The 24237-nt window shown below is 49.1% G+C and overlaps 1 protein-coding gene across 1 annotated transcript in view; it reads left to right on the top strand.

The window, feature by feature from the left end:
* The window catches only part of ADAMTS10 (ADAM metallopeptidase with thrombospondin type 1 motif 10), a 96702-nt gene that overhangs the window by 36020 nt on the left and 36445 nt on the right, over positions 1-24237 (top strand). The window contains exons 4-11 of the mRNA XM_006035509.3: positions 2681-2840; positions 9364-9581; positions 11578-11661; positions 12093-12238; positions 17674-17717; positions 18749-18854; positions 20057-20203; positions 22443-22584. Of these exons, the coding sequence (XP_006035571.1) occupies positions 2681-2840; positions 9364-9581; positions 11578-11661; positions 12093-12238; positions 17674-17717; positions 18749-18854; positions 20057-20203; positions 22443-22584 (1047 nt within the window). The remainder of the gene's footprint in view (positions 1-2680; positions 2841-9363; positions 9582-11577; positions 11662-12092; positions 12239-17673; positions 17718-18748; positions 18855-20056; positions 20204-22442; positions 22585-24237) is intronic.

Consider the following 24237-nt stretch of genomic DNA (forward strand, 5'->3'; position numbering starts at 1 on the left):
TATTTGCAAACTTCTCCTGGTTCGGAGGCAGATTTTGATTAGGCCCAGGTCTCCCCACTCTTTTGATAAGAGCAGTGTTTCACATGCACAGCCATTTCTAGCAAGTTAACTCAATCCACAGCTGAGAGATGTTCAGCCAAAGGAGAAAAAAACACACAAAAGGAAGTAGGGGTGGAGGTTGTAGCCGTGTTGGTCTAAGGACACAGGCAGACAAGGGTCTTTGGGTAAATCTGATATCTTTTATTAGACCAACTCAAAGTCTTTTGGACTAACTCAGTCTTTTACTAGACCAACTCAAAGTCTTTTGGACCAACTCACAGTCTTTTATTAGACCAACTCAACTAAGTAGGTGATACAGGCTATGACAACCACTTAATGTAGTAAATTGTGGCAGCAGAGCTAAGCAGTTAAAGCAGTGGCCTTAGACTTGGGTTATAATCCTATCTCTTCCATTGGATGACTGAATGAAACTGGGCTGGATTTGTAAAGCTATGTGGGTGTATAAAGCTGCTGATAGGTGCCTGCCTTGTGGGATCTTCAAAGTCCCTATGCATATTACCTGGTGTATTTAAATGAATGTAAAAATGCTGTATCACACCTAGGAGTGATAATTGAATAGTACTGAACATAATGCTCACAGCCAATACACATAATCCAGGGGTGGGCAAAATGCGGCCTGCGGGCCGGATGCGGCCCACCAGGCCATTCTACCTGGCCCACGGGGCCCCTAAAAAATTTATAAAATTAATATTAATTTGCCCCGACTGCCTGTCACGCGGCCCTCGATGGCTTGCCAAAACTCAGTAAGCAGCCCTCCGCCCAAAATAATTGCCCACCCTGACATAATCCCACAATCACCTTGAGCCTCCACTTGTGAGCAGAGCTGATGACTAGGAAATTGCACATGGATAAGTTTGCAAATAAAGGCTGGGATTGTCAAAGGATGATGTGGCGTGCCCACGATGTTGAGTGTCCTATTGGCGTTGAGTGTCCACGACAATCACAAGCACCAGGTTCAGCTCGCTCTGACCTATGTGATCTTATGTCCATTTGCGCATGAAGGATCACTGCACATTCACAGAAATGCTCATTAATCCCCAGAATTTCATGTCATTGATTGGGAATGATTAGTTGTCTGAAAATTCATTATGAAAGGTCATTGCATGTCACTCATTATGCTCCCGTTCTAAAGCATTCAGTTATGGCATTAGGATGCTCTGCAGAAGTAACTACCATGCCGCTTAGGGGACTGATCACACAATGGGCATAACGAAGGGGCAAAGAGAATGCCTAATGAGCAATCAGCTGGCTGGATTTGGTCAAACCCACTGTGTGAGCACTGTTGAATAAACGCATTCATGGAGTTTGGGGTGGGAATGATTTGTTAATCAAAAATGGGACCAACTTCTGAAAAAAAAATCTCCTCTATGTGAAGCTGTTCAACCCGCTCAGCTAACAAATAGTCCTGGGATGAAATTTGTTCACCCAAACCATTTCTCATACAATTAGGAATAACAAAGTGTAAAAATCAAAGCAATAGGGTCCCCATTGCCCTGCCCCTTCTCTTGCCCTCTACCAGTGCAGCATGTGTGTAAAGTGCTAACAAATCTCAGTGATAATATTTTACAGCTGCTGTTTTGCAAATGGCTGCTCGCAGGTCACCAGAGAGTCTCCCCAGCTCTGTTCACCGATCATTCAGAGAGCACTGAGGGAGCTAAATTCACCAAATTGATTTTTTTTTATGTTAATTCTGCACCCAGCTCTGGTCCCTCTGGTCCGTTCATTCTACTAATGTGCATGTGTGCGTGTGCTTGCACGTGCATGCACGTGTACCCCTGTGTGCATGCGGGCATGCATGTGTGCATATGCATAAAACTCATCTGTGTCGTGTCTAATTAGAATTAGTACTTTCAAGGCCCAGTTCTCATTTACACTAAGGCCCTTTAAAAACCTTTTGCAGTATATAGAGGGCTTAACATGAATTAATCATGTGCATTGTTACATGTCTGCCGGAGTGGCGTGAAAACAGGATGGTGAGAATCAAATGTAGTGCTCATGTAGGGGACAGCATCAGTATAAAGGGAATCTAGCATCGGCAAAATGCCTTGTGGTTACAGCTAGTGAAGACTGACATCATCTTCACCGTCATTTCATGAAAATGTTATATGTGAAACTGTATTTTTTGCATTAACAATTGTAAAGCGTTTGGGTACAACAGTGCTGGGGCCAGTTATGGACAGCTGGATCGTAATGAAGAGAAATACTGTCCGTGGAAGGATGGAGGCAGTCAAATATTTGATGTAGGGGGCTGGATCTGAGCTTGAAGGGAGGGTTTGGGGAGGGCTAGATGCACGTGGAAGCTGAGGTTTGTTGAAATTTGAGTCTTGGTTTAGTTGAGTCCAAGTTTAGGGGAAGGATATGAGGGGCTGGGCTTGAGATCGGGGTGAAAATGTAGAGATAGGTCAAATATTGGGTGACAGTGTGAGTTTGTGGTGAATGCTTGGGAGTTTGTGCACGGCCCTTTGGTCAGCTGGGCTCTCATTTCACCCATGGCAGCAGACTCGTCTTGCCCAGTTTATCTAATGCGGGAAAGGGAACCAGCAGGGAATTTGACACATGGGACATATCACCTTACTTCTCTCTTCTTTTCCTTTTACTCCCCCGACCTTTCCTTTTGCAGCATGGGGTGATAGTCGCAGATGAAGAGGAGTATTTCATTGAGCCACTGAGCCCAGGAGCCAACGTCAGCGCAGGGAATGAGGGCGAGGGAAGCCCGCACGTCGTGTACAAGCGATCGTCTCTCCAGTACCCACACATGGATGCAGCCTGTGGCGTGTTAGGTATTTGTGCCAGTGACTCCAATTCTCTCCAGCGCAAGCTGGGAATTCAGCTCCATGTAGACCCACATCCTCAGCTCTTTGCTGCCCCTTGTAGCAAGAAGCAGCTCTGCATTCGAGCCAAATTTGTATCCTACCTATGAGAACATGGCATTGCCCAGGTTGTTCAAAGGTATAAATCAAAGAAGTCAAGAATACTGCTTCTGGAAACCTTTTTAACCCAGGCTAAGACACTATAGCATTTTGTCCCCATCTATTGATTAGAACATATCCCAAAGGTAATATCTTGCTAGGAGGTGCTCCAATAGCTCAAGCAGCACAGGTCTGTGGGTGGATCTAACAGTTTTGGTCTTGCTAGTGACTTGTGGGGTGGCAGTAGTATGCCACTATATATGAATTATGTTCCAGCCTTTAATTACATGATCACGTGCTGTTTTTCCCAGAGAACCCCTGTCTCATTCAGTGCAGAGGAGTTGGGTAGTGAAAGCGATAGAGGTTGCCAAAGAGAAAGGACAATGAATGGTTGGGGCGGTTGAATGCTGCCCTGGAGAACTGGATTCGATCCCTGCCTCTGCCACAGAGCTCCCATTCGATGCTGGGCAAGTCACTTAAAGCTTTTCATGGTTGATTACTAATTGTGCTTTCTGCATTTCTGGGGTACCCGACTTAAGATCCTGGTGGCTAATTTGCAGAAGAGCTGAGGACTCAAGCTCATGAGTGGTCTGAACATAGATAGTGCTGCATAATGCTATGTGCTCTGAGAAGTCAGGTTCTTATCACATCAAGTCTAAGGTCCTCCTGCACCTAACAGCCCGTTGTGGTTAACCTTATCAAGGGTGGGAGGGATTTTGCGATCGTCTCGGACTGGGTGTTGCGGGATGGAATTAAGAGCACCCTTGTCAACAACCGAGTTTCAATTGAGAAGGTCTTCAAAATGCTCCTTCTAACGGGGTTGATGGGTCCCCTGTCCTTGATCAGGTCTCCTCCATCCTTAGGTCTCAAGAGGGTTGATCCCTGACAGCTCGGACCATAGATGGCTTTGTTGACACTTAAAAAAAAACCATGCATAGCGTGGATGTCAGCAAGATGTTGAATCTCCTTCACTTTGTCTTCCCACCAGCTATTCTTCATATTGCAGGTCCTCCTTTGGACCTCTGCCTTGGCTTGTTGGCAGTTGATGTCCTTCTGCCAAGCACAAAAAGCCTTGTGCTTGCAGCTGATTAACGCTTGGGTCTTCCGTTCATTCTCATCAAACCAGTCTTGATGTTTCCCAGTAGAGAATCCAAGCATCTCTTCACGGACACTGGTGACAATGGACTTCAAAGCACCTCAAGTGCTGCCAGTAGTCTCCCATTGTCCGGATGTCTGACACCCATCCAGACGTCTGACTCCAGATTCCTAAAGCAAGGTTTATTCTCACAGCTCAATTAAGGAGTACGCTTGAGAGGAGGGCAGAGAAAGTGCTTCAAGGATGTCCTCAAGGCCAGCTTGGAAAAAATGCAACATCAACTCATGGGAGGCTATAAGCCCGGACCACCCCAAATGAGAAAGAGCCTGCTGCAAGGATCTCAGGACTTTGAGACCTTACAATGACAGCAGGAGACGGAAAAACAGGAGTGACAGAAACAGCCCATCACAGCCCAAATCAAAAACCCAGGACCTCCCACCCCACACAGAAACTTGTGCCCAAGTTGCAGCAGAGTCTGCCAAGCCCAGATCAGCCTCGCCAGCCATCTTCAGACCCACAGATAAAGCAGTCATGGAAAGCAATCATCCTCAATGGCGAGGGACTGCTGAAGATTGTGGTTAATGCATACCAGTTTTTGTAGCCTACAGGACACAAAGGAGGGATGTGGCCAGCATTACATCCAGCTGCCTTTGATGCTCCAGCCCAAAGGAGCAAGTGGTACCCATTTACAGCTGGGTCATTTGGCACGAGTCCAGGGCAGGACTTTAAGCCACATGTCCAGAGCTGTAGCAAGCTGCCTTACCCCATTCTGTCACTACGCCCTTTAGGTGTCCCACGTTGGCACCCCAAATCAGTGACCATTTAGAGTCAAGTGTTTTTGTGCCTCAATTCTCCATCTGCAAAATGAGGACATGGACTCTTCATATCGCTATGAAAATAAATGAATTTGTGTCTGCAAGGCTCTGGGATACTCTAGTTATGAGCATCACTGCAAAACTAATAATTCGGAGGAAATGAATAATGCTCCTTTTGGAGCAGGGTTGGACTAGTATGCAGGAAGCGAGGCCTGGGGACACATGCTGAGTGAGGAAGATGCAATATGGAACAGCTGTTCATTAATTGAGCACTGAATGAAACAATGGTCGTGCAGAACACATAGTACGTGATCAAAGGCAATCAAAGACTGTAGCATAACCCGCACACACAAAAGGGGCAAATTTAAGATTGCATGGGTTTTCTTAATCCTGACATCTCCCAGGTTTGAGAGCTTGACTTTGCAATGTTAATAATGTTCTTTTAACGTACTGTTTGTGCATGTGATTAATATATCTATATATCTATATCTCTCTCTATATATAGAGATATAGATAACTATATATAGATAGATATATAGATAGATGTGTCCCCATAGATATCTATACATATATAGATCTATATCTATATCGATATATCTATAGATCTATCTATATCTATATCTATAGATCTATCTATATCTATATAGGTATCTATATATATATATATTTATATCTATATCTAGATAGATATAGATAGATATCTATATATCTATATCTATCTAGATATCTATATATATATATTTATATCTATATCTAGATAGATATAGATATATAGATATCTATCTATAGATATAGATAGATATCTATCTATATCTCTATATCTATCTATATATATAGTTAGTGGTAAAGGAACAGATACCATTTCCTCTTCTTTCTCTCCAGAAAGATGGAGAAAAATGTTGTTTCGGTGAATGTGAAAAACTGTTTATAACGTGTGTACTCCCAAACTTTGTGTCTAAGCACCCCCTTCAATGTGTGCCTTATACATGGGTCTTGATGGATAGAGATGGGAGCTTGCGGATCTGTTGGTCTTGTACATGCCAGGACCGTGCTGGAGTCTTTCTGTGCCTGGACTGTGTCCATCTGCATTTGGTAAAAGTTGGTATGGGGGTGGATACTGTATAGCAGGGCTGTCTTTATTCTACAGTGATTTTTGGTGAACACGTACAGGGCTGAGAGGTATCTCAGAACAAAGGTTGTGTGCGTGTGTTTGTGTATGAGTTCCTATGGGTGAGTGGTGTGGCGGGGGGTACGGTTGAGCGATGCATCAGAACAGGAGGTTCTGTGTTAGGCAAGTCTCTGCGGTTGGAGGTTGTGTGGGAGGGAGGAGTACACGAAGGAAGGTATTGTATGTATGTAGGTGAGAAGCTGCGGGCAGGGTGCCTTATTGAATGGGGTGGGAGCCCCAGGGGAATTACTGTTCGTGGGTGCACCCCTCTGGCCTGGACTGAGCCTTGGTAGCTGTGTGCCTAGGGTGATGTGTTTGCCCTGTCTTTTGGTAGGAGCACACCGTGTGAAGGGGAACACGGGCACGCGTGCAGATGATGCATACATGCCCTATCTCCCCCATCTCTTGCTCAGCAGGCAGGGAATGATGATTTTGCCCTCTGTTCCCCATGTGGGATGACCACGAGGCCCGGCGCACGTTCGGGCTGGAGATTTACGCTTCATTCTGGATTTCCTGCCCATGGATGGTTGAGTCGCGGCCGCCAGGCTCTGCGGTGGATGCCCGGGTGGAAAGCATGTTGCTGGAGGGTTACAATGTGGGAGACATTCATGTGAGACAACCGCAGTTTCTTTTGAGGAATCGCTGTGAGCTGCCAGAGATATTTCGAGTAGCAAAGCAATGATGTCTTTGCCTTCCCCCTTATCCTTCCACTTGGAAGCGTCTGTTCTCCCCTTCTATTTTCTCTCATCCATCTCCTCCCCCCCACCTACTTATGATCCTTGTCCTAGAAGAAGTTCAGTCTAGGCTCCCCCAGAAGCTTTGCCCCCCCCCCCTCCCGGCATGACCCAGCGGGTGCCAGGAAAAGTGTCCTTGCCATATGCAGGGCCTTCAGTCCTTGCTGGATTGCCAAACAGGGTCATCTCCTTTGTTTTTTGAGATGGTGCTTGGGCTACACGTCTAGCCCCATCCCATACACAGTAGCAGAGGCAGGAGACACATCCTTGCTACAAAGTGCTTGCAAACTCTCTGTCTCACAAGGGTGCTGTAAGGAAATAGCTATTGCAGGTTGTCAGACGGCTTGGTAAATAGTTAAGAAAAATATAGTAAACAGTGCACGCGTGCGTGCATGTGTTCACGCTGGAAGGAATTATTGCCCAGGTGTTTCAATGTCCCTGTGCGGACAGTAGAAAATCTTCACCCAAGCGGAAGCAGGCAGAGCTGCTGTCTGTAGCATGCAGCACGATGGCAGTCCAGGGCCTGAGATGGCCTGTGTGTCTGTAGGATTTTTGACCTCTTTTCCATGAGTAAAATCTCCCCATCTAGCAAGTTGCACTGGCAAAGCATGTCACTTCCTAGATGCGTGTCTATACACATGCTCCAGGGTAGAGACGTTTTAATTAGAGCAGCTCCCGGATAGCCACTCTAATTAAAACGTTGCAGCGTCACGTGTATCAACCACCCCGCATGGCAAAATGGCATTTTAACTAAAGCTCATCCGACAAGTGCCCCTGCCGTCATGTGGAAACGCAGGATGCTTAATACACGTGACGGTGAGGCACAATGAATCGAGTCTGTGCCGATGTGTTGTAATTAGAGTGTGTCAGAGCATGTGTATAGGCACCCAAAGGCTCCCACCGACCTCTGTAAAGGAAGCTGGTAAAGGAAGGGAGGGAGGCTGGTGTTTTGCAGTCAGGATCAGAGGATGCAGAGGGGAGGGTGCTCCCAACTGCCCCGAGTCTTTGGCTGGTGTGTGTGTCCCCGCAGGATGCATTTGATCCTGAGGATGTAAAGCTGAGATCCCCCTCCCGTGACTCGTGAGCCAACGTAGAAGCACGGCTGTAAGGGATGGTGCTTCTAGGAGCAGCGTCACCTTTGCGGCAGCGCCGACGAGGAGTGAGGAGGGCTGCATCCCTCCTGCTCCCGCCAGAGCGTCAGGAGACGACCTGGATTTTCCTGGCCCCGCTCCTCCCATCGTGGCTCCCAAAGTCATGTTACGCAAGGCAGCCAGCAGACTCCCCTTGTGCTGACTCCTTGCCACATTCCCCAGCTTCCAGACGAAAGCGAGTCTGTTCCCAATTGTTTCTTGGAAAGCAAAGACCATGGAGTAGGAGCCACAGGCCAAATACAGTTCAGAACAACCACAGCGCAACTGGCCTCGGCAGTGACATCCCCTCCTGTCGCCCCACAGTCTTGACCTGTCCTGACCTCCCCAAAAATCCCCCTTCTCTGCGGGCAGCAGACCACAAGCTCTCCCCGGTCAAGCCAAGTGGCCTTGTCTGAGCTCCGTGAGGTCGGATTCAATCACGTTCCTAGATCCCCAAATTAAGCCCACCTCCCCCATCCTGCCCAGGAGGATGTTTCAGGTTTCTCACTGCTCCAAAGTAGAGGGGCATGGATTCATTTCTGCCTCTGGTTTCCTACCAAGAAAGCTTCAGTGGGACCCCTAGCAATGGTCTTCCAGTGCATTACAATTCCCGGCGTTCAGGATGCTCCTCCCGCAGTGCCCCTGCGCTGGGCAAAGTACGGCAGTAGGGAAGGAGTATGCTCAGCGGGGCCAACTCTCTTTGGAGACAGGCACTTGAGCCAAAGCAGCTTGGTTTATCAGTCAAGGCTGAAGCAAAGTCCTCCATCTACTGTGAGTTTAGGGCAGGGGTAAGCAACCCCTGGCATGGGCGCCAGAGTGCGGCATTGAATGCATTTTGCTTGGCACGCGTGCCTCAGGGTGGACGGCAGGGAAGGGGCCGGGGCTGCACTGCCACTACAAGGATCGGGCCCCTTGTGGCTCCCCCACCATCTGCCCCTGGCACTCCTAGTCGAGGTCACGGGTGTTTTTGGCAACTCCACCCAAAATATTGCTGACCCCTGGTTTAGAGGTTGCAACCACTGCTGAAGCCAAAACCTGTATTTAGGGCTGGAAGATGAAGAAAGGAGGGGGATGATTTGCAATGGCTTTGCTTTCACGGTATGTTTGCATACTTGCTAAGTGGCAGAGCCATAGGGGGAGGGCGGAGATGGCTGGAACAGCAAAAGATGCCACAGGTAAGGACTCAGCTGTATTGTGGGAGTTGTGTGGGGGAGCCCAGAGATAGCAAAGGGGCTGTAGGCTGGTGTGAAGGAGAAGGGGTGGACCTGAGCTTGGGGTTGGGGTACCAATGGGGACTGGGGGTCAGCATGGGGAGCTTTTTACAGGTATTATGCACCTTGTACCTGACTGCAGCCAGTGCCCTTCCACGTCACATTCCTAACACTAAAAATCACTCTCAATGTGGTATTTCGGGACAGTATATACGCCTTAAAGTCCCTTTCTTTTCCCAGATGAGAAGCCCTGGAAAGGAAGACATTGGTGGCTGAGAACACTAAAGCCCTCCCCGCTGAAGCCGTCAAGCAACCACAGCCAGCGAGGCCAGCTGCCCCTAAAGAGATCTGTCAGCACCGAGCGCTACGTGGAGACCCTAGTGGTGGCTGATAAAATGATGGTGGGGTACCACGGGCGGCGGGACATAGAGCAGTATATCCTGGCCATCATGAATATTGTAAGTGTTATACCCACATCACAGTCCGGCTTGAGGTGTATAGCATGGGAGCCTCTAGGTGATTCCCGCAGCACGGCGGGTGGGGAGTTTGCTTCCTTCAAGGGAAAAGGAGGACGAGCAGGGGACAGTGCAGAGCACCATGCATATAGAGCAGCCCATGCTGGCCATGCCCTGAAAAACAATGGCAGATCAAGGCAGGTTACGTGCCTTCTTGGCCGGTTTGATTTGGAGCAGGGCCCAAACTGACCTAAACATAAACCCCCAAACCCGCTTGCTTATTTTCTGGGGAGGGAGAATCGGAGCGGGCTGGAGTGTGGAGTCGGTTGCCAATGCACTCAAGTCAGAGTGGCAGAATCTGGCCTCAGATGGCCATACTACGGGCCAGATCTACTACGAGAGGAGATAGCCTTTGAACAGCCTTGCAAATGATCTCTTATGATCAGCATTGCAAATTGGGCAGGAAAACAGATAAACGTAGAATCATAGTCATAGAAAATGAGGGCTGGAAGAGACCTCAGGAGGTCACATCTAGTCCACCCCCCTGCTCAATGCAGGACCCCAACTACATCATCCACGACAAGGCTTTGTCTAGCCGGGTCTTAGAAACCTCCAAGGATGGAGAGCCCACACCCTCTCTGGGTAGCCTGTTCCAGTGTTTTACCACCCTCCTCATGAGAGAGTTTTTCCTAATATCCAACCTAAACCTCCCCTGCTGCAACTTGAGCCCACTGCTCCTTGCTCTGTCATCTGCCCCCACTGAGAACAGCCCAGCTCCATCCTCTTTGCAGCCCCCCTGTAGGGAGTTGAAGGCCGCTATTAAATCCCCCCTCGGTCTTCTCTTCTCCAGAATAAATAAGTCCAGTTCCTTCAGCCTCTCCCCATAAGTCATGTCCCCCAGCTCCCTAAGCATTTTGATTGCCCTCCATTGGACTCTCCAATTTGTCCACATCCTTTCTGTAGTGGGGGGCCCAAAACTGGACACAGTGCTCCAGATGTGGCCTCACCACTACAGAATAGAGGGGAAGAATCACTGCCCTCGATCTGCTGGCAACGCTCCTACTGATGCAGCCCAGGATGCTGTTAGCCTTCTTTACAAGGACACACTGCTGGCTCCTGTTCAGCTTATTGTCCATTTTAACCCCCAGCATCTTTTCTGCCAAGCTGCTGCTTAGCCACTTGGTCCCCATATGGTAAAATGCAATAGCAATCTGCTCTCATGATTCAGGGTACAAATTGATCACCATAAAAATTAGGAAACCAGTCTGTGTGTGCCTAACTTCTGTTCTGTTATGGGTCTGGACCGGTTTCCGATCACTTATACCGGTAAAAGTGTAATGTCTACCTGGCCTAAGAGACCGTGGCATTTCCTGCCCACATACATAGTCATCTGCAAAGCTCAGACCCAACGTTTTAAGCATCTGAACAACTTACCAGCAGATAGACGGGTGTGGAGCTTTACCATTGTGCAAGTGTATGCCCTTGCTTTGTGGCAACTGGAAGCTGAGGCACCGTTTCTCACTTCTTTTTCACTTTCATACTGTTTAACTTCCTCAAACAGGCTGATAAAGGCAGCTGTGATGGAGCTGCCAATGCATGGCAAAGTCCTGCCCGCTTTGGCTCCATAACTGACATATGGTGCAGCTCCAAAGCCAAAAGCCTTTGCCCCCTGGACGCAAGAAGGAGATCTAGGTACTGTTAAGAGGATTAGTGCTTTCTGTTAGAGTCAGGCCGAAAACAGGACCCCAAACTGAATGCTCCTTGCTTTTGGAAAGATCTGAAATCCAAATCCAGACCCCATTTTTGGACAGTGTTTATCTTTGTGGTCACCCTTCCAACATGATGGGGCCAAGACCCCTAAAAACCAATGCCCATGGATTTCCTCCAGCAAAGGGCAGCAGCGTGCACCCACCCAGGCGCTAGCCACCCGCCGCTGCATCATCTCAGTGACAGCGAGCTCATTTTTAAGACTCGTCTTTTCTTGTTTCTTGGAGGTCAGGTTGCCAAACTTTTCCAGGACTCGAGTCTGGGCAATATTGTCAATATTCTCGTGACCCGACTAATTCTTCTCACCGAGGATCAGGTAAAATTTGGGGGGGGGGGCTTCTGGGTCTTTGCCAGCCCAGCACACCTGAACAGCATGGCGGTTCTTCCGTCACGCTGCTGAGCTTGTTGTATCCCTGCGTGTTAAAACACGAAGCCATGGTTGAACAGCCCAGGCATAACCAAGTCGAGCATCTAGGTAGAGCAGGTTCTCCCGGGTGCAAAATGCTTGCCGACTTGCTAAATGTACCAAGCCCCCTTAGAGAAAAGGGACCTGCTGTGTTAAGAAGCAACCCAGGATTCACCAGCCACAGTTGAATGCACCACAGTATCTCTGTGGTCTTGATTCCTCCCACACCACCTCGCTCAATGGGAGAGGGAAGTGGATCTCCGGCTGATCTGGGAGAAGGTATTCCTGGTTCACCGTGTCATGGCCTCTTTGGGGACATAACGGGACTGCTTCCCTTCCAGCCCACTTTGGAGATTAACCACCATGCCGGGAAGTCCCTGGACAGCTTCTGCAAGTGGCAGAAATCCATCGTGAACCGGAACGGCAATGGAAACGCTATCCCTGAGAATGGCATCGCCAGCCATGACACGGCAGTGCTGATCACCAGGTAAGGCCCACACCACCCTCTGAGCATGCATTTGCTGAAGGGTTGCTGAAGAGTTAACTGGGGCTCTTACATAGGTGCTTCCCCCAAGTCCCTCCACCCCACATCCCCATTCATGCACAAAATTATCTCACTCGGGTATGGCGGTGCTTTAAATTCACACGAGTCAGTCCAGCTGGGGCTGCAGCCTGTGTGAGGTTTGCCCCCAGGCTGGTAACTCAGCCACACACTTTGCAGTGAGGACGCGGACTAAAATACCTCCAGTGCTTTCTCACAGCTCCCCTTGGATGCCCAGAAAGACAAACGCATTCTCCTGCATATTACTGGAAAAGACTCATAAATTGGTTCAGTTTATTGTTACACCAGCAAACACACAATATGTCCTCCTGAAGTCCTTGGGGATGCCCAGGAGGAAACAGTAACTCAAGCGTGGTTTGCACTCCAGGACTTGGCTACCCTGGGCGTCAATGGTCTGAGTTAACTCTGCATTAAACACTGAACCCAGACTTGCAAACGCATGTGGCATCAGCGCTAGACTCTTGAAAGGAGGCAAATGAGGGCGGCTTGCGTGATGGTGAGTGCCGTGCCCTGCCCGAAGGAGGGAACCACTGTAATTAAGTTGCAGCAACAGATACAGAGACAGGTAGAGAATAGGCACCGTGCATCATGCAATTCTTTGAGCATCAGCACATCCCTATTTATCAAAACCACGTGGTTCAAGCACCTGCATTGAACGCCTTCAAGAGTAAATTGGATGCTCATCTTGCTGGGATCCTATGACCCCAGCTGACTTGCTGCCTTTCCGGCGGAGGGCTGATCTTCCGAGGTCCCTTCCAGCCCGAATGTCTATGAAATCTATGAAATCTATGAAAATCAGTGGGATATAAGCACATGCTCAAGTGCATTACTGAACTGGGGCCATGCTGGCCTGCCTGTGCAAGTATGCTGACAGTGCGGATATGGGACTTATACAGGCTGCGAACAGCAGAGTGCATTGGACGGCGTCACACGAAGGTTTCTCCGTGCTCAGGACAGATGGGAACTGGAAGAACTGTTTGGGGCCCGAGACTGGAATGACCCTGGTGCTGGCGGGGAGATTTAAAGGGCACTGGCACAGCTGCACGAGGCCGGCCCTCGGCCAGATTGAGCCTTTCGCTGCGCACACGAGCACGCCATTGTAATGGAGGCACGGAGGCCTCTGGGAGTCGTCAGCTTGGCTATGATTTGCACCTTTTTTGCCCCCTCAAGGCAAAGGGGAAGGTTGTAAAATGCAAGCAGCAGACGAGGGAGTCTCCAAGTGGGAGCTGACTCCCTTTGGCTTCCCCGCACGCTGCTCTCGCTCCAGTTCCCTTCGGCTGCAGGAGCTGCACGGAGCCTGGCTCATGTCAGAAGAGCTTGTGAAATTTTTACAGGGTGGAAGGAGGAGCCAGCGAAAGGCCCCGTCGGCCTCAGCTTCACCCTTCCAGGACTGCAGCGTCTGTTTTCCCTTCCCTCGCCCCGCACGTGTGGCGTACAAACGCTGACTCCGAATTCCTCGGCTTCCCACCAGATGTTTGAGCTAACCCTAAGCAACTCCTCGGCCCCGCGTTCCTGGGGCCAGCTCCTGTGCCAGGCCTTGGAAGGGGCACATCCGGCCCTGTCTCTAATAAATTCCCCGTCTCCTGATAACATCTTGCTGAGCTGTGGGCTTTTTGCTCTTTCGGAGACGTGTCAGATCAGAACCTCAGACACGGAGTCGGCTCGAAACAAAGCAACAAAAGTTTTTCACTCGCTTGGCGAGGGGGTGAGGGGTTTGCAGCGAGCAAGAGGCCAAGAGACGTTTTCGAGGAACATTTGCTCTTAACCCATTGCATGGCTATAAGCTTCACGGGGTAAGAGAAGCAGCCATGCTTAATGACGGGACCTGGGCCTGTTCACAGTACCCATTGCACAAACTTCTTCCGCGGGGCTCAATCCCTGCTAATGATCTTCAGCAATCCTTGTTAATTATCTTTGCACCTTTCATATGCATCTAAGCCCTGACCAGCACCACACCTGCTTTTGTATACCGCACAGCTTGTGCATCTCAACCCAGCCCCATCCTTGCACTCACTTGTGGTACCCTGCTGATAGCTGATGGCACCCTGGACTATTCCAGCTAGAGATGTACTGCCCGCGTGATCTATAGCATCTGATGGTATAGATGGTATAGATCATAATGGCAAAGAAACAAATGTTTGGGTGTGTGTGACAGGGAAGGGACAAAGAAAGGGACGTGGGTGTTGGGGGCAAGTATTCGGATTTGCCCGAGTGAATCCAAACTTCGCTCTGCGGCTTTAGCTGTTGCCTAGTGAGACTGAAACAGCTGCTGCATCCCACCGTAGAGAGGGCTGCATCTCATTTGGGGACTGGAGTTTCCTTGATTGCTGTCCTTTAATCTTTATGTGCCAGTAACTAAAGCTGTGTAAATAACCGCTATTTTGGCTGAACTGGGAAACTGGGAGGAAAAAAACCCTATTTTGGGTCAACCCAGGGCTCGATCTTGTGAAATTTTTCATTGCCTGGCAAAGTCAAAGAAACTCCATTTTGCTTTTTGTTATGCTTTTCACTCAAGCTTTTCAAATAATGTTAAAGTGCATTTCAATATGAAACACCCTTTAGAGCTGCAATGTTTCCTTCCAACTTTTTAAATTCTTTTTTCTTTCCTTTTTTTTTTTTTCGGATTGAAAATAATTCACAGAAATGGATGGGGGAATGCTTTGTGTTTTAGTTGATCCCAGGCTGCATTGTCCAGTGAAAATGGTCTCGTGCAAAAAATGTCACCGGCTTCAATAATGGTAGCAAGTGGAAGGGGACGGTCAGGGCACCGTTGTACCAGGCCCGGTCCAGATGCATAGCAGCGACTGCCCCTGCCCCACAAAGACTTGTTGCTGTTTAGGACACGGGCTATGGGCGTGTGTAGACGAAACAAAATTTCCCATTTACATCGATGCAACTGCATTTGGGTTTGTTCATCCAGTGCCTGGAACCGGTGCTGCGTAACTGCAAATAAATTGCTATAGGGAGCATCTGGCAGGTTATTTGCCCCTGCTGACATAGGGATGTTGACCGGGTAAGTCGGAGAAATGGGTAGAGCAGTTTGGGTCTATGTGAGAGGAGCTGAGTTATCTGTTCAAACTCAACCATATTTCAGGTTTGAGTAATTGAGTCCGTCCCCATCCCCGTTCCCCCTTCCTCCCCTTCCCTGCACCCTGCCCCATTATTGCGTTGCACGGGACCTGCCATACCTCTTAATCCCACCAATGATACACATACTCTTTTGTCCCACAACACACCGGAGATCCGCCGCTTCGGAGCAGACTCGATTAATCGAGCTGTTGCGGACCGCGCGGCACCACGTGCAGTTGTATAAGCGGCGAGATGCGCGTCAGCACCCCAAAAATACACCTTGTATAAGTGTTTTAGTTCAAAAGCGTGCCACTGCCATTTTCTCAGCGCTGACACGCACTTCACCACTTATACGACTGTAAGCGTCACAGCGCCCGGCGCTTTTCAAAGCGCCCGACGCTGCGCTGCTTGCATGTGTAAAAAAGCCCATTCTCTGGATGTGGCACCCCCACACCACATATCTTGAGTCCTCAGCTGCGGCTTAGATGAGCTCCTGGGGGTTAGTTGATCCAAACCATTATGGCCCACTGTGAAAAATACACAGTGGATCTCAGCTGGGCATAACTGGGGCAACGCAGGGGCATCTACCGCCTTGCCCCTGGCATTGTGTGAGGGATGCTCCCAAGCACACCCCCCAGCCAGCCCTATTTGCACACACTAAACCCAAAAAAGGCAGCAGCGAAGCTGCTTGGAGATAGCCCCTGCAGTCACTCTTAAGCACACCAAGGAGAGGAGACGTGGTGTAGACATACTCTAAGTGACCCAAAAAATGCGGTCTCTTGGCAGGACTTCTGTTGTTCTGTAGACAAGCCCTTAATTAAGCAAGGGCCCAAGTCACAAATTTTAGATTTGGAGCCAACACGCATGTGTCTTCCTGTCTGCGGTTTCAGTTGAGGGCTCTCTTTGATATCTCTCTGTATTGCCCTGTGCCTCAAGTAAGAAAATCCTCAGAGAAGATTTATTCCCTCCCATTCAAGCCACGTGAATAGCTTGGGCCAGCTTTGAAAAATAAAAAGAAATTGGTGCAGAGCCGCTGAAAACAAAGCATTTTTACTATTTGCAGCAAGGTGGGAAATCAAATAAAGTTCCCTCCCAGGTCAAAGGAAATGCTTTGTTTCATAGTCAAATGGTGTTAATGGCTCTTTTTTTTTAAATAAAAATGGAAGGGAAGTTCAAACAAAAGGTCATTTTTAAACAGAAAATTGAAAAATGTCATTTTGACTGTGTTGAAATGAAACATTTCAACCTCATTGTGGTTTTTGGATTCTGGGGTTTTTTTAGTCTTTTACTGGAATATTTTTGTTGAAGCCAAATTGGACTCCTGAACATCTTTGGTGTCGTCAAATCTGCATCTCTTTTGTCAGAAAAAAGTTTTGGCTGATAAATGTCTCCCGTTTTTACCCACCATGCCTTGATGACCTCTGGATTTGAGCTCATCCTGACTAATGTGGGGAGCAGATTAGACAACCAGGGCAAACACGCTGCTCCCTGCTGCCATCACTGCCAACTCCTCTGGTACTGCAAGGGTTAAGTCAGGCATCTCAGCAGATCTTAGCTGGTGTAAAATGGTCAAAAGTAGCCATGATTTTAGATATCTCCTTTGTCAAGTGGCCCACCAAAACCTGGTTAACTGAGACAATGATTTTTAAAGTGTCAGCCTTGCATCAGTTTTCCCATCTGTAAAATGGGGCACATGGAAAAGTAAAAAAGATAAAGCCGTTAATGTATGTGAGGCTCTTGGACTCTGATATGATGGGGGCTATTCAGAAGACTGATAGGGAGAGGCATAGGCTGGGGAGCAAAGTACCGTGGGCAATATGTGGTATAGCTGGAGTGAGGCATTGTTGGAGAGGCATTGCGGTTGGCCAGCTACATCACTGACCGGTTGGTAGCTTCTTTCTTTCTTTCCATCTCCGCATTGCTTTGTGGTTTCTGATGGAGTGAAACAAGAAGGGACTGTTCCTTCTGGAGGCACCTTGCTGGTATGTGGCTCCCATGATCTCCTGCCCACTCAAAGCCCCATGCTATGAATCCTGGGATGACCAAAAATCCTTTGCTAATACTGGTACGGTACTTACAGCTGCACGACTATAAATATATCTGATAAACCTGTCCTCAGCAGCCCCAGGCAAAAACTCCGTGGAGGTTAAGATCCTTTTGCAGTTAGCAAATAACGATTCTTTCCTTTGGGAGGAAACCAAACCATCTAACGAAAGGGCGCTTTCCCAGACTGCACAGGCTTTTGGGCTTGCTGATGCCTCTTCTTTTTTTCTCTCTCTCTTTTCTTTCAGATATGATATTTGCATCTACAAGAATAAGCCGTGTGGCACTTTAGGTACGTGGTCGTCCTGCTCCAGAATCTGTGGTGGTCATCATACGTTGCTCCCATATAGCTCAAGCAGCGATCTGAACATCAGTAGATCTCAAGGCCAGTTTCAGAGGTTAGGTGTCTAGCAAGGTGGTCCAGAATTGCATGGGCTGTGGCTGGTGGTCTCCTGCCTCATCACTAGAATATTTTCTGCCATGGTGGCATGATGGCAGGTTGCTGGGTAGTGTGTTGGAGAAGCTTCCCCTCCTGGTTCCCATGCTGTGCTTGCCCTGCAGATACATGAAGAATTTAGTGTTCTCAATATAGCAACGAATCAGGTCACTTAAAATACCATCTGAGCCTTGCCTGCTTTTTTTTTGTTGCTTGGACCCTAATACTGACAGTGCACTCTCTGTGCAGAGGGCTTGAAGAATTTGCTGTCATGAGCTCAGGGATGTTTCTGGGTTGTTGAACAAGATAAATGGAGGCAGGGTTGATTCTGAGTAGTGCTGGCACCAACCAAAGCCCCTGGGCCAAACTCTAGGATCGGCACTTTGTATCACAGCAGCAAGCTGGATAGGACCTCAGTGCTGGCCCTTTATAGGCAGTTCTTCAAGCCAGGCTTTGGATCCAAGGTTTTGGTGTGGGCCTTTCTCAAGTTCCAGGAAGAGCCAACCCCATCCCGGGAATGTCAGCACTTGTGTGACCAGAACCATTTCCTCTCTGTGGAGACAATCTGGGATTAAGATGAGACTTGGCATTTCCAAGCCTTCCTCCAGCTGCCAGTCATCTTGCTGCAAGCGCTTTCACTGGCGGCACTGAGGGTAATGGGAGGCTCAGATGCCAAAGCCCATAAAACCACTGTCCCATCCTGCTCTGAGGCCTGATTCAAAGCCCGCTGAGATCAGTGGGCAAAGTCAGGACATTAACACTAGGTTAAGGCTCACAACTAATATTGAACTTTAAGCCCATTGCTGAGCCCTTGTCTGTGCATCATTGCACACATCTGCAACCTCTTCAAGCCAGCCTCCCGTGCTAATGGCAGCTGCCTTTCCTAGGGCTGGCCCCAGTCGGAGGAATGTGCGAGCGAGAGAGAAGCTGCAGCATCAACGAGGACATTGGCCTGGCCACGGCCTTCACCATTGCCCATGAGATTGGCCACACGTGAGTTTTGCTCCCTGAAGAGTCCTTTTAGGTATCCCTTAAAGCGAAAAGCATGCCTATTTTGGCTATGCTTATTGGTAACGAGCTCTACAATCCTAGTTAAAGAAGAGAATTATGTCATCATAAAGATCCAGGAACTGCCATGCCAGATTGGACCAGTGGTGTGTCCAGTCCAATATCCCCCATCCTTGCCCAACCAGGTCACATCCAAGTCCAGCTGGCCCCAGACCCCTGCTCCGCCAGATCCCATCACCGATGCTTGTGGTCTGATGTCTTGCTTCCTTGCACATACTGGCCAAAAAATGGACCATCCAGTCCAATGTCCTGTTTCCAGTGCTTGGAGCTGCAGAGTAAGCCAAAAAGCCTAATGTATCTGAACAAACTATAGCACATGGAAGGGAAATTTCTCCTTGGCCTTCATTGATAATTGTCCTATGCCCTGACACCTGAGGAGCAATAGTACCTTGACATTTTAGCCTTCTTTGGGACAAGAGCTTGTACTGATTTTGTTTGTACAGCACCTAGCACAACAGTTCCAGTTAAGACCAGTTGCTCCACATGCAGTATGCCTCAACCTAAATATTAAGTAATTATAATTCATACATGTCTTCAAACCAGTAGGTCCTCATTTGTAATCCTGCTCAGCTGTGCACCTCAATAAGAAAAATAAAAAAGCGGGATCATGTGTATTTAGGTAGGCTAAGCTAAAAACAGTCCAGCCTTGTGCTCTGGGTTTTTAGCTGCCACTTCCATAGGTCAGAAACCCGAAAGCTTGCTTAATAACTATTCTCCAACCATTTGGGTCGGTCTAATAAAAGATATCAAATTCACCCAAGGAACCTTGTCTGCCATAGATCAGAAAGGAATTTTTGCCCGAGACACAACATCGTATGGTTGGCCTGAGCATCGGGAAGGAAATAGAAGTGAGGTGCGAGGTTGGGAACAACTGGGGGGCAGGTCAAAAGAAAAGGAGGTTCCCGGAAGAGGCAGCAACATCTGGATGGTGACACCCTAAAGTCTTCCCCTCGCTGAGCCAGAGTTCCTCCATCACCACCGTACCCCTTGGGGTGCATCTGAGCCGTAGGAAACTGGCCAGACCCAATATCCCAGCACATGCTGGCCTCTCCGGCTGCAGTCTGAGGACACCCAGGAGGGACATCAAGTGCAGCTCATGTCTTTGTTGTCTTTGTGATGTTCTCTAGATTCGGCATGAACCACGATGGGGTCGGCAACAGCTGTGGCTCTCGTGGGCAGGAAACAGCCAAGCTCATGGCTGCTCACATCACCATGAAGACCAACCCATTTGTATGGTCTACGTGCAGCAGGGATTATATTACCAGCTTCCTGGAGTAAGAAACCCCTCTAGTTATGCTCTCCCTTTCCCCTACAGCTGAGATCCTTCTCCAGCCTCTAGTGATTTACAAGGAAGGGAAAGCCAAGGGGATTGCCCCACATGCACACACCCGATGCACAATGTGTTCCCTGGCTCCCAGCATCCAGATCCTCCCTGCTTTCCTTCCTCCTCCTCCCTTTTTCCACTGCTTGCATTATCATCTGCTAAAGACACTAACCTCCTGATTTACCCTGCCCCACAGCTTGGAGACCCTAGCAGCGCTTCCAGGAGCTTCACCAAGAAATCAGTGGCTCCTTGGGACGTCTGAAAGGAGTCTAGGGCAGGCAGGAAGCAGAGAAAGGAGTATATGTAGTGGCCCCAGTGTTGGAGCCCAGTTGGAAAAGAGCTAATTCAGCCCCTCGCCCTCTAATTGTTGAGGAGTGTTACAAATGCAAACCTTATTCGTGGATCCCGAGGCCTTGAGCTTTCCCTCCGTTCCAGAAAGCTTGGCCGGGACCTGGGGCTTGCCGTGAAATTCCAGGTCTGGCAGCTCATGTTTGGCTGCAGCAGAAATCTCTAATTTTGACCCCCGCACCCACAACATAGCAAAGCGCATTCCTCCTGCAGCACTGGGAGACTGTTGCAGCAACTTCTGTTGTCCTCACGTAACCCTGCAAGGTCTCAGCTGGGTTGGCAGAGAGCGGTGAATTTACAGTGCGCTCCTTTACCATACGTTCTCTCCACCCTCGCTTAACTCCGTAAGCTTGAGATGCTCTCCTGTGCCAACGACCTCACTTGCTGCAAGGCTTTGGGACCCAGGGCTCTGAGAGTGATGGCAGGGGCTTTAATTTAAGGAAAGGGTATGGCTGCAAGGGGGGGATCAAGGAGGGGGCAGGGGAGGAGTTGTTCTTGCAAAACTTGGATGATCCAATTAAGACCTGGCAAATAGGAGAGGCCTGGAAGAGTGAGGGGTTTCCACCAGCTATCATTCATCATTACACTTATGTGGTCCTACAGTCACTCTGGACAAAGAGCTTTGCAAAGGCAGCTGCTTCTTTTCCCTCCAGGCACATGAGGAAGAGGTCTACAAGTTCTCAGTGCCCTCAGACCTGCTCCATCCAGCCATGCATTGTCCAATAATCCCAGTATCCAAAGGGCTTCTTTACTGGTGGACAGTGCTGGCAATAGGACACAAACCCTTTAGGCCAGTGCTTCAGGTCTTGTGGGCATTGGGACCACTTGTGTACCTGAAATGAAGCCTGTGCTCCAAGTGCTTTGCTGTATCTGGACCATAATACTTGGGTCTTATATCTGAGGATCTCAGAACACTATAATAAGATGGATCAAACCCCAGAAACAGTCCTGTGTGGTGGACAGTGTAATCTCCATTGTACAGACAGAGGAAAAGAATCCCAAAAGGGCCTGTGGGAGGGGGCACCTAACTCCCTTACGCATTTGAAAATCCCTTCCAGAGTTTTAGATCAGTGTTGCCGGACTTGGGTTCCTAAACATACACGATGGGTATGTGCACCCCCTGTGATTGATGAAGGCTCAGCACTGTAACATGGACTTAAGGCCGAAATGTGGAGTTAGGTGCCCAGCTTTAGGTCCCCAGTTAGCAGATATTGCCCAACGTGGATTTGGCCACGGTCATCTGGGATGTCACAGAGAGACAGAACCCTTTCTCCAAGACACGGCCTTATATTTTGGACCCCAAACTAACCTCCCTGACTCTTTCTCCTACCTTTTCCCTGCTACCTGGGGGCCCATGTGAAGCGAGCTCATCTGTTCAGCCTGTATAATGCATAGAACTGCAAGCCCAGAATCACACCGCTCCAGAGCTAAGCGGGAGCCTGCAAGGCAGGTCCAGAGTTTGACCTATCCCTAGTGTCAGTCAGGTAAGAAGAAAGTTGAATCCCTCGCTCCCTCTCTCTCAGCCCCATCACTGAAAACTCAAAGGGAGCCCTTTCCCAAATCCAGAAAGGCACCGTTCATTTGCTTCCCCCATTTTATTTCATTTTCATGGCAGTACTGGCATTTCCCAGCTGCCCGGCATGGGGCATGGAGGTAATGAGAGACCTCAGGAAAGCATATCCCACTGATATCCCTTGCTCCAAATATAGCAAGGCTTCTCAATGCTTAGCTCCGGGTTGCTAGCAGTTCAGCGGACACTCGCTCCCAGCCCCTGGTCACAACCCTCCTGTTCATCGACAAGAGTTTCCCGTTAGTGATTCTTTGTCTCTTCCCCCTTCCAGCTCAGGGATGGGATTATGCCTGAACAATGCACCTCCCAAGCAAGACTTCATCTACCCAACCGTGGCTCCAGGGCAGGCCTACGATGCGGATGAGCAGTGCCGTTTCCAGTACGGAGTTAAATCTCGCCAGTGTAAATACGGGGTAGAGAGCCTTCCTGCTTTACTATTGGTTCCAAGGGAGTGGAGGGCAGGGCTGTGCCGGGCGAAGGGCTTGGGCCACTGGTGCATTTCTTCTGCCACCCACGATGCTTTGCTGTCTTGCTTAAAATGAAAGGCACTCGCACCGCCCCTGTGAGCTTTGCCTTGTTCATCGCGGGCCAGGCCAGATCTGCAGATCCACTTGGCTCGGTTTCCATCGGCTCCGCCTGATGGGAGGCGTTTAATTAATTCCCATAACATCCCAGCTCCCTGGGGATCAAAGGGCTGTAGAGGGAAACCAGGCTGCAATCTACTCATCCGATGCCCTCTTCAGTCATTGGGTGGAGGCAGGGAGTTGTTATAGAGATGGTTTCTATTATCACTGCCAGGGGTTGCCTATATAAATTCCCGGCTCATGCATGATCCTAAGGAAAACCTCTCCAGTGGGCATGCTACCTCGGTGAGGCAGGCAGGGCCGTTTCCGAATATCTGCCTGGCTCAGGTGAGACTGTCCCAAGGGACGTGCTCTTGAGCCCCTGCTTCCCATATGGGGAGTTAAATGTAGCCAAATTAGGAGCTCTGCTCACCACTGGTGGGTCTGTGGAGCAGCAAAGCCAGGGTTCGAAAAGGCAACCCACCAGGAGGAAGAGATGGATGGGCCCCACACATGGATTTCCAGTGCAAATCCAAAGTCCACTGAAACCAATGGAGTTGCTCTTAGTTTACACCAGCATAACTAGGACCAGCCTGGCCCTTCGCCCAGAGAGCCCTGTAGGTGCGGTTCCCTTGCAGCAATTACCATCCCGAGAGTGATTTGCTACTAATGGCTTCTGAGTTCACCCACAACTCCCGCAAGTTCATTCTGCTTAAAAGTCAGAGCGAGGCTGTTTTCCCTGGCAGCGCTTCCAGCTCGCCCTGGAGCTCGGACACCCCGCTGGATTCTTTCTGCTTCTCACGTCATCGGCAACAGAAGAGAGTCTGAAACCTGAATTTTATTGGTCACTTTATCAAATGCCTGAGGCAGAACCGTTTCCTGCTCATGCTCTTAAAGCTATGTTGGATCTGTCAGTTTGGTAGGGCTGCAAGAGAATATCATTCATTCTCTGGGACCCATCAGGAGGTAGCCTTGGCCTCTTTAACCCAGCAAGAGCAGAGCAACACCTGGAAGCTGAAGCCAGATGCATTCAAGTTAGAAAATGCATGCTAGTGAGAGCATTTAACCATTAAAACAAACTACTTGGACAGTAGGAGCCCAGATACTGCAGTGTATACAAGAATAAGTTGCATGGAAAGATCACCTTTGTGGTATGCCCTGAGTGATTCCTGTGAAATCCCATGCCCCTCTATGAGCTGCTGCATAGGGGGAGCTGGTTAGCAATTTGGTCCGTGTTGAGCATGAAGTGTTAGCTCGACACGGCTAATAGGAAGGAAGAAGGGAAGACACCCATTTCAATAGGCAAAGATGATGTCCTTCTGCCAATCTAAGCTCCAGTCGTGTGGATTTGCCAAGGGAGGTTGATGCTCGCATCCCACTGAAAAGCAGCCAGAATCCAGTGCCCTGCTCCTTCCCACCTGTTAGATAACACCAGTGGAGAGGGGGGCTCCTGAATCACACTACGGACTCCTTTTTTTAATCAGAGCATCCTCTCCTTGCACC

Source organism: Alligator sinensis, unplaced genomic scaffold (genome assembly GCF_000455745.1).
Source record: "Alligator sinensis unplaced genomic scaffold, ASM45574v1 scaffold1457_1, whole genome shotgun sequence".
In the NCBI taxonomy this organism is placed as follows: Eukaryota; Metazoa; Chordata; order Crocodylia; family Alligatoridae; genus Alligator; species Alligator sinensis.